This window comes from Aptenodytes patagonicus, chromosome 3 (assembly GCF_965638725.1).
Source record: "Aptenodytes patagonicus chromosome 3, bAptPat1.pri.cur, whole genome shotgun sequence".
Taxonomy (NCBI): Eukaryota; Metazoa; Chordata; class Aves; order Sphenisciformes; family Spheniscidae; genus Aptenodytes; species Aptenodytes patagonicus.
This window is the reverse complement of record NC_134951.1, coordinates 78,644,286-78,662,276: the sequence shown is the minus strand read 5'-3', so window position 1 is coordinate 78,662,276 and position 17,991 is coordinate 78,644,286. Positions and strand designations below refer to the sequence as shown.

Genomic DNA, 17,991 nt, shown 5'->3' with positions numbered 1-17,991 from the left:
TTTGGTTTGTATTTTCGTATTTTTTATTGACACGGAAATCTGTGTGTCAGCAAAAGTACAAATGTTGCATCAAAGATATAAAACAGTGAATAAAAAATAGCCTCACCCTAAAGTTAGTCTATAGTGAAGACAGAGAAATAACTGTCAATCATTGCAGCAAGTAATGACAGTGCATTTAACATATTATAAAATTTTGTTGTCCATAACGCCTATTTGTTTCACTATATAACTTTATCTCACTATATAACCGTTACATGTACATTTTTCTTCTCTAAAAGAAAATTATGTACACATGCCTGTGGTTATAGGAAGTGAAAGCTTAGACCTTCAGAAATGCTTCCCAGGGAAAGCTTGGCTCACACTTGCCAAAGTTAAACACTTGCTAACTATGAACCCCAGCTCCCACCCTGCACCCCTTGCATATCAGCCAGGGAGCACCCCACAGGCGCCGGGGGACCCCCGGCTCTGCATGGCATCCTTCCTGCATCCCCAGGGTGTGCTGAGTGTACTCGAAGTACCACAGCTACTTCCTGGGCTGGGGTTTGTCTAGTCCACTTTCTGCAGTGCAGAGGTCCACTCCCAGGCATTGCAAGCTGCGCATCATTTAATTTAGATTGTCTTTTTATTTTTTGTATGCATGCACATACAAAAGGGATGGGTTGCATCCTAGGAGTTCTTTTTTTCTCCCATAGACTTAAAGGGAGATGAGAGCTATAAAACAGAGTTAGGTGGCAGGGTGATTTTTAAGGCTTCTACACCTGGAGTCTGATTCTGGGAGAAGCAATGATCTCAGGGCATTGCCTTCCTGAGCAGGAACAGCTCTGATAAAGCATTCTGCACCCACCTCTCTGGTTGGGGGGATTCACTGGGCCCAAATACCCTTCTGCATATTTTCTGTATCTATTATTTTGGATCATTAAGTCAGCCAAGAAATCCGCACAGTACTTCCCTAACAACAGAAATTCTGTGTTGCAGCTTGGTCTTTGATTTGTAAAGCTCTTCAAATGTGAACTCTTGCAGGCATGGTTAATACCTGGCTTGTAGGCAGCCAAACCCACTCCTGTTGTCCTTGCCAAACCCACCAGAAATACCTAGGCACACCTGAGCGGCTACAGAAGTCCCACTTCATAACCTCTTAAAGCATGTAAATTGAGATCTTTTCCTTCTGTGAGAGTGTCAATGGCAATAAAAATTGTCAATTATCACTAACCACTCACACAGAAGGGATGAAGTAACAAGGCAAATTTGGTGGCAGCGGCACATTTGGACCAAACAGCACATTCAGCCGTTTGTTGGTCTAGGGAACCTCTTTGCGGGCAGGAAGAACACAGCTCCTGGGTTTCTGTGGTCATGTTGAACATGTGTCTTTGGCGGCGGTAAGGTGATCCTTTGTCTGCTATGCACATCACATCTCTCACTGAGCCTCTGAAGTATAACACATGCGAGACTACTAAAGTTGGCAGTTTGGCCCCTCCTGAAGAGGTGCCTCTCACTGAGGTGCATCACAACAGCCCTTTTAGTGTCAACCCATGCAGTTTAGGAGAACACTGCTTTGCTGCCTGGGAAGTTTGTAGGACTTTCCCATAAGGCTCAATGTATTAAGTGGTTTGAGGCACATATGAATTTATAGTAACTCTTTTCAAACAAGCAGCCTGTCCAGTGGTCTGCACGACCCTAGCTGGTTTCCTCCGGGGTCCTCCCTCACTGAAGCTCTCCCTCTGCTTCCACCACCTCATCTGTCCTCTCTCACCCACAACAGTGTAACCCCACAGTCACCAAACTGCTGGTCGTACAACACGTTACTGCCCACTTCACAACCTTCATGAGGCAACCCAAAGTCTCACAGAGACAGGAGGATTTTCATCTTACAAAATCCCCCTGTTAGGGGTAAGAGCTAGCACAGAAGCCATTATCAAATACAAACTCTACCTGAAGTTGTTAAGTACTATCATATTAGAATTCAGAACACATACACAGGCTTTTTCCTGCTGTCCTCTACATAATGAATTTTTAGAAAATAAATACATTCAAACGTCAAACACTGCTCCTAGCCATTTTACATACTGAAATATTTCACTTATATTCTCTTCTGAGCAACATATGATGCTATGCAAAACAAAGAACAGTCTGAAAGGCCAGAAAAAAGTCTTCATGTCTCTCACTTCTCAGCAAATTTTAGTTGTCCACAAGCAGCAGCAGCTGGCAAATAATATTGATATTTCTTTGGCAAGATGTAGCTTTAAACAATCTCCGCAGTCCTTCTCAGACTGCTGTAGTGTTTAAGAAACTGATTTAAAAAATTTAAAATTCACAAAGAAGAAACATTAAAAGGAAGAGGGAGGCTCAGTTCACACAGCATCGCATCTGATTGCCTCACTCTGGCTCTGCGAGGGCCGTGCCTGTGGTGCAAGCTGGCTGGGTGCGAGGAAGGCTGGGCTGATCTCTGCGGCCAAGCGCCTGCACTCCCATCCTGCTCTGAGACATGGCACCCGGCCAGTGCAAGCCCACAGCTTCCAGCTCAGGGCTGGTCTCTGCCAGCCAGCCCCAGGGAGTTTACAGCTATCTGCAGAAGACCATATTGGTGTAAGAGGAGTTTTCTCCCTGCAGCAGTAGCTCCAGTTTTGCGTTGTCTTCTAGATATTGCCAATTAGCCAGCTATATTATGAGATGTTCATTTAGTTTCATATCTTTCAATCAGTACTGACTTTTGCTAAGTGTCCCATTGACATTTAACTGTGCCTCAGAGGAAGTTAGAAACAGCCCTGAAAGACAGCCCTTCATCACTAACTGCTCAAAGCATGCAAACATTAGAGCGAGATACTAGTAAAGGTCCTGTTTTCCTCCAGCAGGGTTGGTGGTATGGGCAGTTGCTGGGAAAAGGCAGGGGGAGCTGGGAACTGTTAAAATGCACAGTATACTCCTCACCATAGGAAATCCCCCTGTGCAGGCACCTGCCCATATGCGCTCTTAAGATGGTGAGACTGGAGCAGTAGTCATTCAGCTGCACTGACTGTAATGTTAGCACTACTCATTTGTGGTATGAACCTTCAAAACTCAGTCTTATATTTGCTTATGCCAAATACGTTATTTTCTGAGCTTATAAGGCCATTACAAGAGCTCATTGGCTTTCTTTTGTTCATTTAACTCTCTGTTGGTAACAGGATGCCTTTTGAACACCACATCTTCTCGAGTCCTTCACTGTAAGGAGTGTATTGCTTACCTGTCAGTGGCCAGGACCCAATGCTTGATGAAGAAGGTCATACAGCTGAAAGGGAAGGCAGGCCGTCCCTGCTATCTGCTTGCAGAGCCACAGATTCAAGCCATTCTGCTACATGTCAGCTTGAAACAAGGACCAGTTAACACTTCCCTCCATAACAAAAGCTCTTGTCTCATCCCTCCTCATCTTCCCAAGACAACTTAACATCCCTGTCAACAACCCAAATAATTTAGCCCCAGGACAGAAAGATGACAAATAATAATAACGGACAGAAGACAGAAATTGGGGGTCACCTTGGCAGTGGTCAGGGAGAGGGAATTTTGTTTGTAGGGATGGGCAGAGAGCATGTTTTAGAAAGGAAAAGATCAGCTCTTGAAAGAGAGGGTTGGAAAAGCACCTGACAGGAGAGAGCAGACAGAAGCCCTTCCCTCAGGAGACATGGGGGTCCCTGGCCAAGGGACAGGACAATGGGGTGGCACATGAACCCCAGCTGGGTCTGGGGGGAGGTACCGATGGGCAGCAGGACGATCTGACCTGCAGAGCTAATGCCCTGTGCAGGATGTGACACCTACATAAAGCCCTGGGAAGGAGAGGAGGAGGGCTGCTGCCACATTTCAGGAAGTCCTTGAACAGGGAGGGAAGCAGGGCTTTTGTGGCAGAGGCTCGCTGGGGGAGAGGAGCAGACCAGGGTGAGGGCCTCCTCATGCATGCTTCTGATTCCCTTCCCTTCTGACCAGAGAAAGGACCACCCCAATCAGCATCTTCATTCCTGAGCCATCAGATCTTCTGTTTGTCCAGATTCCCCAGAGGTAAAGGAGAACGGGTTGAAATACTCATCCTCTCTTCTCCAAAGTCATCCAAATCTTAAACAAGCAGTACTGTTTCCAACCCTCCACACCCAAAGGTATACGCTAGCACTAGAAATAAACAAATGGCTCAAATACATAAAGAAATAAATAAGACCTCACTGAGCTGGATAGTGCATCTTTTTTAAGCTGTTCTGTTCTCTACCAAGAACCACAGAGTGCTCCCTTCCTGCAAACAGCATACTCAGAAAAAATGAATTTATTCCATATTTATAGAAAAATACACTCCTTGTTTTAAACATCTTTATGCTTAGAAGAAGAACATGGAGTTTAATCCATACTCTGCAGCAAATTTTGAAGCAATGGCAGGTGGACAACAAATATGGGAACAGGGTTCTTTGTTCAGTGCCGTCCTTCAAAGGTCAAATATAAGAGTTGGTGTCCTGGTGTTTCCGTTTCTTGCCACATTTACCAAAATGACTGAAGAAACAGAAGGGGAGAGGGGTATAAGGGTGAAGGAAACAGGAAAAGATGTAGTCCAAGTTGTAGTCCAAGCTGCAATACTGAAACATTTACTTTTTGCATAGAAAATTTCCTCTTTCTTTAGTTCATACATTGAAGCGGGCAAAAGTTATTGATGTAATATCCAAAGCCACTGTTTGAAACATTAATGTATAGCACTAGCTCCTCAAGAAATTTACTACTAAGCAAGCCAAGGCATAAATGTTCCCTGCATGCCCGCAATGCAGTGAAGAGTCTGGCTTGCCATGTGCCAGCAGTGGGAAAGCTGTGCCTGTAACTCTTCAGCTATAAATTCATCTTGTATGTGACTTTTCAATGACTTCACAAATTGTGGAAATGTTCCCATGATCAAGGGTCCTTCCTCACAGGATGCTTTGATTGAGGTAATGGCTGGTCCTCTTGAGCAGAGAGCTGCAGGCTATACTTCGCAGTCTCTCTCTTGCACACTATTACTTTCTGCTTCTAGAGGTGCACAAGATAACTTTGTGTCTCTATGAGAAAAATACAGGTTCTGTCCCCTGTTTTTTTTTAACAACCTGCCTTAGTGGTATTGAAAAGTTTACATTTCTATTGAGGAAAATACCACCTGCTCATAACATCAACCTGACTAGGGAATTTACTTTGACACTTGGAAAACATCAATAATTGATGACAGCTGACAAGGTTGGAGGAGAGCACCCTCAGGAAACCTCATCCAAGTAAACGTAAGAAAATACATATCATACCTTGAAAGCTGCTCCACATCCTCCACTGTCTCTGGTAAGGAAATTCCCTTTGTCTCTGGTAAAAGCAATACTAGGAGCCCGCAGATAACTGCAAGAATACCTACAATGGACATTGAAGAAATACAAAAGTAATAAGAAAATTGTTACTTTTCTTATTTTGGGGGTTTATCCACTGAGGAAAGTTTATTCAGATTAAGGTTAAAGTGAGATTTTTAAAGTGCAACAGCTATTTCTGATTACCTTACTCTTATCAAACACCTTTATGCTACATTAATTTAACGTATTACAAAAAAACTTGAGGGCTAAGGGTTCATTTGCAGCCTGAATTGTCCCAAAAGGGAGATCTCAGAAGTCAAAAACCTGAGATAAGTGCACATGGGCAAGCACATACAAACTTTACTGGAACCAGGATGGTATTTCTCACATAAGAAAAATCTGCCTTTGTTCAAGGGGCTCTATCACATAGATGCATCTGTGTTTTTTGAGACCACTGAGATTCTCCTGAAATACTCTCTTCGTGTATCCGTGGCCAAAGTAGATTATGTGATTCAGAATAAAAATTCATCCTTGGGAAAGAGCATTCAGATAGAGCCAATCTGAAATATTTCATCAAGAATGGTTATTTTGGAATAATTTCCTGCATAGATATAAAGAACGTAATAAGTCAAAAATAGAAGGACTGGAGCAAAAAGTAAAAGCCCTGACTGTTGCATAGTTCTCTCTGTTCCTCTCTGATTCTGTAGCTGTTTATTCAATTCAGCAGCAGCAGAATTTCAGCATTAGATAATGTGAACAGTACTTCTATATACGTCTATTCTTGGAATAATGGTAATTTTTTAAAATGTCTTTTGTCTTTCCGTTTTTGTTTTCAAGCTAAAATTTTAATTAGCACCAGTTTCCCTTCTTATTCTATCCTATCCCTTTTGCTTTTTTCCCAGTCACATGTATCTCCTGAAAGTCTGTTTTAGCCACAGACTCCCGCTTCCTTGCTAGCAGTAACTAATTTTTTCCCACAGAGTTAATCCACAGGGCTCATTTTTTCCAAAATGCAACTGAGGAAAAGTGTTTGACAGGCATAAGTAGTTACGGTTAATACCACATCCATAGTCATAATTGTATATACCAAAAAATGCAAACCAAATATTTTTTAAAGGACATTAACCTCTACTGTTGGGAGATTAAGCTTATTTCTCTGCAATTACAGAACTTAGCTGTAAGGTTTCTCAGTCTTAAAGCACCTCACATAGTTTCTTTTATGCTTCACCCAAGCAGACCGGAGGTCTTCCATAACGAGCCGTGAAAACACCCACATTTCACCCATTTGCCATTCAGCCTCTTGCTCTAGGCATGAAGGTTGAGCGGGGCTGGTCTGAGGGAGAGATGAGGCCATACAGTACACTTTTGCCCCAAAAGAAAAGCTCTGTTAGGAGGAGGATATTTAAACTAAAAGTACATTTTAAATCAAATCTTACTGAAAATAATTAGAGGTAGCTCCAACCAAATGGCTGCTAATCGGAAAAGCAGGAATGGGGCTATGATCCCACCTAGGTCACACAAACTCGAGCACAGGGAAACACCAAAGTTTCTGCAAAAGAAAAATAGTGCCAGATATTTGAGAGGCGCTAACAAACAGTTGAAACAGCAGTTTAAGGAGCAGAACGTAGACTTAGCTCCAAAATTATCTCATCAGAAAATGCCATCCACATTGAGCAGTGGCTATTCAGTTAGGAAACTCTGGAGAAAACCGCGTTTTACTAAAAAGTGGTGAAATAGGGAATGGGGAAAAGCAGAGGGGAAAGTTGAAAGATTCCTGGGAGCTTTCGATGTACCTCAGCGTCGTAGGGTACAGTTCAATGTTCACAAGATAGACGATTTCAAAAGCCATCGTGATGCCCAGTCTTCCCAGTGTGGCGACCGTCGTTTTGAGCCATGGGATATCTGTTCATTCAAAAAGAAACCCGGGTGAAGTGTCCTTTGCTGCACCAGCAGAGCGTTTCTGAGAGCCCCAGGCCCTGTCAGCAGAAGCTACGTCACAGAAACACTGGATCAGTGCAAATCAGAATGAAAGGCCACTGCTGTAGATACCAATCTATACTGGCATTTATTGCTTTCCAGCATCCTGCGAGGCTGCTTTGGAGAATCAGAAATCACTTCCAATTGATTGATTCAAGATTCCAGTGGGGCATAACAGCATGGGTGGGGGAATGAACGTTAGAAGCTCCCATGACCATGTCCAAATTGTGCTCTGGAAAGGAGTATTTATTTATATAGGGATGTTATGCTGTAAGAAACACCATTGAGTCACCTCCCAACGCCTTCTGACCACAAAGAAGCTACCTCTAAAGGTGCATCTGCAGCAACAGTAAAATAATTCTCCCTAGAGCAGGCCAAGTACATGTCATAATTTGTCTGGCCATTGCACATTAGACACGCTCCTAATAATGCTCCTGGCCATCCTCCCCCTCCCCTTCCCTGGTGCTTGTCTTTGTACCTGGCACGACCGGCCCAGGGGCCTTATGCTGCCCTGGTGGCTCTGCCTGGTTCTCCCAGCTCTGCTCAAGCTCTGGTGCCCAGCCACTGCCCTGTATATGTCAGCAGGGAGCCTTTATACATCAGCAGGGGGTGCAACGGTCACATCCGCACTGCAGGGCAGACCCATCCCATCTTGCTGTGTGCGACCCCTCAGCACTCCGACTGCCCTCTCTGGAGAGCCAGTGGCCTCTGGAGAAGCGTCACAAGGAATGCAATAAGCACTTCTGCAATGCTTTTGGAAGACGACAGTTGCCACGACCAGGCAGACGGGGAGGCAAGTGAAATAACAAGCCTGAACCTGGCACAAAGGGGAACTCTGCCACTGGAGAGGGCTCCAGCAGTGATTGTGTTTTCTCAAAACTTCAATAGGAAGAACAAGAAAACATTTCACTTTGCTCTGAACCAAAAAATGAGATGCTTGGAGTTATTTCCCTTCCAAAACAACTAAACAAACCCCCATTGAATTTCATCCCATGTTGCAAGACACTGCTTTTGCCCTGAAAAGTTATGTTTTCAAACACTTGTAAGAAAAGCAAAGGCTGGAAAGAACAAAACAAATCCACGTTGTCTCCCTGGTACCTCTTCAGTCCATCAGACCCCCGAGGTGAGGGTGACATCTGTGTGCCTCCTCCCTCTGCCAAGGGACTCAAACTGTGTGAGCACCCCAGCGTGACTGAGCGTTCACAAGCTGCTGCTGCAGCTTTTCCCATCTGTATAAACATATAAGCAGGACACGGACCTCAGGTGTCCCATCTGCAAGTATCTAATCCCCAGGCTGTCCTCTCCTCACCTGGGCAAGGTCCCCTCAGCACTTCACCACTACTGAGAGCAGGCTGGTGGCAGCATCCTGCTGGTCCCAGGCCACCGCTTTCTCCCCTCACTCAAGCCATACCAGCCCCACACGATGCTCCTGCTCTAACCCCAGACCTGCTGCACCATGCTCAGCATATGGTGTGGCCCAAACTACATGAAGGTGCTAGAGGCAGGTGTCCTGCAGGAGTAACTCCCCAGTGCCGGTCTTTGTTTCCTCCTCCTGCAACAGCCCTAACTCCAGGCGATCAATAGTCCCCAGTCCCTGCTGTCCCAGCAGGTCCTTTGTACTTTTTTAACAGGTGGAGAATGATGCTGGCAAAGTCAGCAGATGACACGGTGACCAGGCCCTCTGAGCCTGAATTGCCGTGCCCTGAATGAGGGGAGCTGCCACAGGAGCACGGGGCGGCCAGCATCTGCTCGACATGTGGCGGCTCTTCTGAGAGGCACACAGCAGTGGGGACCTGGGGGAAATCCACCAGGACAGCAGAGTTAGTCCTCACGGACTTCAGTGGGTCAAACTGATGAATGCAAACAAGTGACGACAACGTGACATCCCAGGGCATGGTGACACAGCCACCAGTGCCAGCACCACGAACAGATCATTGATCTTCTCTCTCCATTTCCCTCTCCCGTCATTTCTGCTTCTATTAAAGCAGTGAAGCTCCTCAAGCATACAGTATTAATTTTAAGTACTTTTGGAGGAATCCCTATAAAGGGAGCTTAACTGAGACAGAGGTGAATCAACACACCTCTTTGAAGGATTTCATTTTGCATTCACCACAAACCTGCCTGTTTTCATGGGCACATCATACTCTTGAAGTGGCTTCTCATGGCTCTTCTCTAGGAAAATGATTGCCCCACAATATAACTTCGGGAACTAAAACCTCTAAGGCTGGCCAGGACTGTCCCTTACTTTGGCAGGAACATCCCTGGGGAGGAATAAGCCTCTCTAATGCCAGTTCAACTGCTGGTCCCCAGCTACGCTAAGGCAAAGCATGCTGGTGTGGTAACATTTGCTTCAGAACACCTCCAAATGCTTCCGTGGGGATAAAAAAAAATTACACAGGAGGGAAAACAATTTAAAGAAAAGATAGCAATGCTGGGAAGCCTGTGTGCAATATCAGACCTTTTACTTGTCCTTGAAACCAGATAAGAATGACTCAATCAAAAGCCATACCTTTCCTCCAACCCTTAACATTGTCCAAACCCCTGGGAGGGTGAGTGCAGGGCAACAATCTCCATGTTGTCTGCCGCAGCCCCTACATCATGTTGTGGTTTGCGTTGTTTTATTTACAAATGAGAAGACCACCAAGCTGCCTCAGCTAAATTACTGATTTCTTACACCATTAAATGTCTTCCAAGTCAGGGAATGTATTTTCTCTCTATGTTTGTGTACTTTTCCCTTGCATTTGCCTTCAAAAACAGTACAGGACCTTTATACACTTTTTTCCTAAGACTACACCCAGCTGTTACTCACCACCCATCAAAGATACAACCATTACATGTCCCAGGGCAATCTATAAGCAAATAAGGTATGTTGTTCCATGACTGCAGTGCTGCTTGCATCACCAGACACTTTTTTACTTTTATCTACAGTTTTGTGTGGCTTGCTGTCCTTGCTTAAGGAGTGTCAGAGAGAAGTTGTTGACCTAAAGAGCCTGACTTCGGGAAGGAAATTACCTTCTGGCAAGAAGGCAGTAATAAGGCATGCAATTCCTGCCACAATGTTGCTTATTCCAAAGGGAAGGCGCCGGCCAATGCGATCAATTGTCACTAAAATTAGGAAAGCGGCAGGCAGCTCCACAGCTCCTGAGATGAAGAAGTCTAGGTAGAGGTTTCCTCCGACAATTCCTAGGCGCATGACAAGCCCCTGGTAGATCAGGGCACTTGTGAACCTATACAGCAAAGGGGAAAAAAAGTTGAGAGGCGAACAAATGACTACAAGCAGCTGGAAAGGCCCTAAAAAGTCACAAGGGATTTTTTTTCTTCAAAACCCCCTGCCCTGGCAACAAGCTGGACTGACATGAGCACTCACCAGGCGTACATCAGGATGAGCGTGTTCCTCCTCATCCGGGGAGTCCTCACCAGGTCGAGAAAGGAGGGGTTGCTGACCTCCTCATTGCTAACAGTGATCTGAGGAGAAAAGTAAGCAGTAGAGTCAGCTGTCGGGAGTCAGGCAGGTGCTGGGGCAGAGTTTCTATGTAAACATGGTGCTCAGCAATATTCCAGTCCAGCGAGCAAAGGTGCTGATGAGCCAGCTTGCTGCTTTTAGCACTCCAGAGCAGTGTGCAGATATGGGAAATAGCTTATAACCGGACACAGCTGTGGGTTTTCCTTAATGATGATCGTGCAAAAATCAGAAAAAAAAATCCCCAATCTTGACTTGAGAGTGGAAAAATTATTTCCTCATTGTAAACTGAGAGAGGTTGACCTGGAATTTCTCGGAAGGCAATAAACAGTTGTTGTCATGTCAGGGTCACTGGGAGCAGAGCTGCCTTCTGCCAGAGGTGACAGAGAGGAGGAGACCATGGCAGGAAGGGCAAAGCGGTGGGCTGTGGGAAGCAGGGAAAGGGGGTGAGCAGCAAGCAGTGGGCTTGGAAACACGGCTGGTGGCACAGCTGGGCAGCAGGAAGAAAAAAGGAGTGAGAGAAAGAGTAGATCTGCGAAGGTGCTTGGGTGCTACAAAACATTCAACTGGTGAAATTCAGAGGGTCTTAAAATACACAAGCACTGTGCTGAACATGGATTTTACCCTGGAAGAAGAAAATCCTGCAAAGTATGAATTAATGGTCCTCGTACTGCCTACAAAGTATAGTAAATCTGTTCACAGCTTCCTCCAATACAGTCACAATGAGGCACTCAATGAAATCGTTAGTTAGAAGGTTTAACAATAACATAAAAAGGCACGATTTCACGCAGCCTGTGTTTATGTGTTGGAGCTCATTGCCATAGGATATCGCAGAGCCAGAATATTAGCAGGGCCAAAAAGGGATTACGCACCTTGATGGAGACTGTTTTTAACTGTAGCCAGCAGTTTTTAACTGTCATGTCCAAGCCAGGTGGCAGCCCTTTTGTTTGTATATTCATTTAGCAGGTGAGGAAGACAAGGAAGAGAAGGCAGAGGTGGTTTTAGGCAGGGACAAACCATGAGACCGCCCAAGAACTGGCAGCCTCGGCTGGGATTGCCATCAGCTCTCAAAGCAGCTGTGGGAAACATGGGGTTAAACCTGCTGGGCCCTTTTTAGGAGGATTTCAGGCAGTCTGGTTGCTTTGACTCTCAGTTATTGTCCCCCTCCTGAGAGGAGGCCTAAGAGAGCAAAGAGAGGAGTAAACCCCTCTCTACAACTGCAGCATCCGCTGCCCACGCGAGTGCAGGAGCCCGAGGAAACGATCCCGGCTGGCGGGGAGACGTGGGTGAAAGGATAGAGAAGCACGTGGGAACATGCAGATCCATGAGAACACAGGTAAAGCCAAAGGCATTGCCCGAGGGTCTTGTCGGATCAGCCAGGGCTATGCGCAAAGTTTTCACCCTGTATTTGTTTTTCGTATCATAAGGTAGCACAGATGTTTTTCAGTGAGATTTGGCTGGATGTATTTACACATGGCTTTTTCATAACTGAGCAACACAAAACTTTGTAAGTGGACAGAGAAACTTCACATTTGTTTGAACTTCCTTTCTACTCCCCCTTGCTTTTCTTCTGTAACCAGAGCCAGAAGTTTTCTTCAAAGCGCTGCCACTTCTGTTGCGTGCCAGAGCCCTTTGTGGGGCAGGCGAAGGTTGCTGCGTTTCTGCACTCGTCTTGGACTCTCATATTGTGGTTATAAAGCTGCCGTGACTTTGTTTATAAGAGCAGGCTGCCAGTCATCCGTTGTGACTTTGTGCAAATATGGGTTTAGTTTTCCAAAGGACTAAAGATAAATTCAGCACGGCTGCTACCATATATTTTTATGTCTTAATAAAGTCATAATAACCCCAAACATGACTGAGCATTTTTTTAATGGATGTAGAAAAAAAATCACTGTGGAAAGTCAATTCTGTGGGGAAAATACTCCTCTTTTTGTTCTTTGAAGTAAGGAGAGCTTTGCTATTCACAGCAGTGCAGTCAGGAATTCAATGACAGGGCCCAAGTTTCCAAAGATACACTATCTGAAAACTGTGGAGGAAGTTTTATAAACAACTTCCCTGGCATTTTTATATCCCACCAAATTACATATCAGTTTTTCTGCAATAATTTTTAAAGATTCCTCATAGAACAGACATATAGTTTTGCATGTGCTTAATTCTGCAAGGGACAGTACACCCATGTACGTCTACAATACATGTGTATGTAAGTTAATATATACTAGAAATATGTATGTCTTCACATGTCTATATTGTAGAAATATATATATAAAGGGAGAGGGGTTTTTGATACACGATTCTCTCAAGAAGCAGCTCTTACTCAGCTGGTTGCAGTCCATTCTGCTTTTGGACAGAGACCAAGAATAAAAAAATTAGCTTGAAAAAAAAACATGCTAGGATAATTACGAGCAACTGGAAAAAGAGAATTTATAATTTACAATTAATTTAATGAGTTCTGGATGCAGCTGAACTGTGCCAGTGTCGTAACTCTCAGAGAAAAAGACGCAAATGTTTATCTGTTTTCATACAAAGGTCATCTGTGGTTTCTGCATGCCAATAAAAATGCAAGGCTGCTACATCCAGAGCCATGTGAGGGACTTGGCCAATGAAATTATTACAGATATATCGGCAAATCTTAGCCAAAATGCATTGATGGATAATGCCTCTCTCTTCTCCCTGTCCCTCCACACCTGCACCACTTTGCCTGAAATTCTGGAGTTGCTATGTGAAAGTGAATTCTGACATGAGTTAATGTAAGAAATACACTTGATCCACGACTAATACGCTTCCTGGAGACGCTCTCTCTCCCTTCTGGGCACAGCACCAAGGATGACAGACATTGTATATTAAAAAGGTCCCAGGAACAGATCCAGCACAAATCTGGATGTGTGGAGGTTAATCTGCTGCAGCTGTGAGTGGTTTAGGGTCGTGAACAGGGACACTTAAGAAAAAAAATTAATATAACTTAAAACAAGAAGCAGGGAAAGACATACATCTCCATTCTGACATGATGCTTTGAAAATGCTGATGTTTAGAGAGGGGAAGTGGGTGTAGGAACACAGGGCTGAACGTGGAGGGGCAGCTGCAGCAGCACAACCTTCCTGCTATGTGTCTCAGGCCGCACTAGGCACTGGGTAATGCTGACCAGGACAGGGGAATCTCACCGGTGTATATGCCCCAGCCAAGAACAATAAATGGATTTACCCTTTTCTCTCTCCTTACTCAGTCTTTTCAGTTTGTTTCTCTCCCACTGGTTTCAGTCTGCAGTCCTCCAGTTGTGTAAGATGCTACTCCAACGTGACTAGCAAAGCTCATTCTGCATTGTGGGACAGCTGAGGGTGATTTCCTGACCTTGGCTGGTATCACAGAGATGCCTTGGCTTCCATCGGAAAAATGGTTCACTAATTGCTGGTCTAGCTTGTTACTGCTCATCAAAACTCCTTCTGTCATGTTGCTTCACTAATGTACAACAGTCTTATCCAGTATATCCCGTTTCTTGGCCAAGGAAGTTATATATAACTTTTTCCCCTGACAAACCTCCCTCCCCATCACTAGCCTTTGTGTGCTCCCCTGAGCAACAGAACATCCATAGAAATGCTATTATAGCAATGTTATGGCACTTGAACAAGTTGCTTATGAATAAAGCAGCTGGCTGTGGAAATGTATGTTTCAGCATACGCATCTCTGCTGCTAGTTTTGACTAGTCATTAGTCCAGAGTCATATATCCTAAGGGCACGGTATATGTTAGGGCCCAGCTTCTCTGTGGAACCTGTTGTGTGAACTTTACCTTGCCAGAATTGTCATTAACGTGCACTTAACCAAGTGGAAAGATAATGGAATATTGGTATAAATCAGCTGGCCATTTCTATACTCCTTCTGTTGCCACATACCTCTTCCTGTGCGCACTTCATGCAAGGTCTATATTTATAGCAGGAATGGCCCTGAATAAGCAGAGCTGCTTAGGCTGGCTGGATGATTTATGAAGCCTGTTTCTCACTGGGTAAATAAAATCCTATGGATTTGGGAACAGCTGGTGTTTCAGAAGAGTGCCAATAATTATAGCTTGGGTTTCATTTAGAATTATACTCTAAGAGTTTGGTGAAGCAACCCCACTTTTTTGGATAAACTGGGCTAAATTCTCAGGTTCTCCCTTGTTTAAGAAGAGCGACAAGAAGACCTACGTAAGATACCAAGCTGTGGGAACCCAAGTTGCCAACTACCTGTTACAAAGCACACACATCATGATGTCCCTTCCTGACAGGATGGGACACATCAGTCCCCTCCAAACACTGCCATCCCAAAGTCTTTGCCTTTAGTCTCAGCGAAAATTTAGTTAAAAGTCACACATGATAATTTTGTATATGTATATGTATAAAAATGAATGTATAAGCATATGCATGTATGTAGGCATAAAGGATACTACTGTGTAGTGTCTGAAATACTTGTAGTGTATTCAGTATGCCACCTCTGGGCTGCTGCGTGCTAACAATTTGCAGGTTTTCTCCTTAGTTCAAATAACGATTTCTAACATTACAATAGCTAGCATTTAGGCTCCAGACCTGGTTTGTTAGAGAACAGGAAACTTGTCCACATCTGTTGTCGTCACTGAACCATAAGGCCAATGCCACGGTAAACATGATCAGAGATCCAGGCAATGCTACCCAGCACAGAACAAGGCAAATGCTGCAATGACACAATAGTGTAATTTGAAATGCATCAGTCCTTTCAGTTCCATCAAGACCACTTGTCAAAGGACTGTAATTCTAACATATATTGTCCTATTTTGTAAATAGTGATCTCAGACAGTGCTTCCCCTATTTTGAATTTTGGGGCATATTTTCCCCCTATTGGGATGGAAGCAAATTTATACTTAAATTCCAATTTTCTACATCATCTTCTCTTTGAGTTGTAAAAGGAAGTTCTAGCAAAGGAGCCAGGCAAGTGGATCCTGCTGTCTCCACTCACTCTGTCAGCTAAAATGGCAGCTGCTGTGAAATACCATTGGCCCTCAGGCTAGTTTCTGATATTTCCCACAAGTTTTTAAAGTAGGAGTGTTGCAGATGAATGACCTGATTCATTGTCTTGCAAACTATTTTCAGCCCATGTCTTTCCAGCCAGTTCACTTTTAACCTCTTGCAATTAACAAAGTAGATATGGGATTGACAATCTTGTTCTGGTGTGACACTTCAAAAGTGTTGCCCATCACATAAAGCGAATGCATTTTAGCACAACTGAACCTTCAAAAGATTAAGAAAGTTTAGAAAAAAAACCCCTCTAGCTCAAACAGATGACAGTACCTCTGAGTAATGTGGTGAGAGATATTTCCCATTGTGTTTTGCAATGTTGTGCATGATTTTTAATGCCTTCTCTCCCTTTCTGCGTGTCAGGAGCCAACGTGGAGATTCAGGAACCACCCTGTAAGAACACAGAAGTCATAAATAGGGGTTTTGCCCTTTAACATCGTAAGTAAACCAAAGTCCTTTGCCTTTTGCCTGTGTTAATACACAACACACTGATTTTTCAGTCTTTGGGATACAGAACCTCTTTTGTAGAGTGCTCTTCCAATCAGTCTCCTGTAAAATATCTGATCCTTGCGGGCAAGAAGGAAGAAAATAGACTATATCAATTCTCTGCAAAGCTGAAAAATAAGAAACCTAACTATTGTATTTGCACAATAGATGTCAAAAGTACGATAACCAACAAGCAAACAAGGTGCCTGTAGAACAGCAAAGAACAATGAAAGTCAACACTAAACACATGTAGTACCAAGTACAGGCAGACCAGAAAACTTCTAGCTGTATCATCATAAGATAGACACACGCACGCTCAAATGTATGCATATTTTATGAACTGAACACAAAGCAATATTACTGATTGGTGTTTCAGTTTCTGCTAGCCTAGGGTTAAGATGATTCACAATTTAAAAGTTCATGACAGGCAACGTTTAAGGAAACAATGTGCAGGAAGAGGGTATGTGGATTAGTTTCTTTGGATCCAGCCCAGCGGATGGCTGCACGCCACTGGGACAGATATTCACCACAGTATAGTGCTCTGCTTTCTCATTAACTGTACTGCCCAACTCATGGGATCTGTAGGGCAAGTTCAGGCTTGAACTGAGTACGTAATTAGAGGTAAAGGTGGGGTCCCATGGCTGATGGGAAAAGCAGACTTTGGTCAAGTTAACCAGATGAACAGCCAGCCCCAGGCTAAGCAGGAGCAGAGCAGGGTTCTGTGAAGGGCCAGCTGTGGCTGACGAGAGAGGCAAACCCTGGGCAGAAAAAGGAAAGTAATGTATGTCTGCAATTCACTAAAAGGAATTAAGAATGCCCAAATCAACAATATACAAATATCTTCTTCCTGACCTACAACATCTTGCACACAGGAGACTTGGGACCACAGCAGGGGTCTCAAGCTGCTCGAATAGCAATAGCAATAATGACAAGAGCAATGACTGCAATGTTACCAGTAGTAGAGCAGGAAGAGGAAGTTGGGCAGTGAAATGGCCAGCTGGATCCCCTGCCAGGTGGGAACCAAGTACGCAATTCCAGGGAGAATCATAATGCCCAGGGTGAAGAATATCTGAATCGCAATCCCAATGATCCGCTGGTCAGAACCAACGATCTCCGTCACTGAGCAGAGAGAAAGCCAAAATAAACAACACAGAAACAAACCTAACTTGAAAGAAAAATAGTAGTGGTGGAACATAAGGAAGGATAGTACTGTATCAGGTCACAAGTCTGTCTAGCCCAGAATCTTGCCTTCAGCCGTGTAAGCATGTCACCGAGGCCGTCCAGGGCAAGCATGGGTAATACCTCATCAATTCACCCACCGTTCTTCAGCTAGAGGGGTTTCTGACTGCGTATTTACTAATGAATTAAATAGGGCCAGAACAGGGGGTTGAGACCTGCACCATGATCATGTTTAGTGGTAAATTGTTAGCACTCTTCCTGGCACAGTTTCGGCCCATGCCCCAGACTAGAGGATCCTTCAGGCAGGGGCTGCTCCCAGCAGGTAATATGGACAAGGCATCTGTGGGGAAGAGAGTTTAGCCATACCATGCTGGTTGCTCTGAGCGATAAGGTATGGTATGGTCCACAGCTTGTTTTATTTATTAGAACAAACATAGCCTTTGTTGTTTTGGTTTTTTTCAATCCTTTGGTGGATTTTTTATTCTGTGAATGTGTCTAATCACTTCTGAAACCCGTGTAAGCCCATATTTCAGGCCATGAGATTCATGGTTGAGATGAGCAATG

General features: G+C 44.3%; 1 protein-coding gene across 1 annotated transcript in view; it reads right to left on the bottom strand.

The window, feature by feature from the left end:
• Positions 1 to 4,249: 4,249 nt before the first annotated feature.
• SLC22A3 (solute carrier family 22 member 3) overlaps positions 4,250 to 17,991 on the bottom strand; it is a 32,004-nt gene continuing 18,262 nt past the window's right edge. Inside the window, exons 4-11 of the mRNA XM_076333946.1 lie at positions 17,202 to 17,367; positions 16,036 to 16,153; positions 10,651 to 10,748; positions 10,296 to 10,510; positions 7,100 to 7,208; positions 6,743 to 6,855; positions 5,271 to 5,370; positions 4,250 to 4,503 (exon numbers count right to left, since the gene is read on the bottom strand). Coding sequence (XP_076190061.1) covers positions 4,446 to 4,503; positions 5,271 to 5,370; positions 6,743 to 6,855; positions 7,100 to 7,208; positions 10,296 to 10,510; positions 10,651 to 10,748; positions 16,036 to 16,153; positions 17,202 to 17,367 — 977 coding nt within the window. The 3' untranslated portion in view covers positions 4,250 to 4,445. The remainder of the gene's footprint in view (positions 4,504 to 5,270; positions 5,371 to 6,742; positions 6,856 to 7,099; positions 7,209 to 10,295; positions 10,511 to 10,650; positions 10,749 to 16,035; positions 16,154 to 17,201; positions 17,368 to 17,991) is intronic.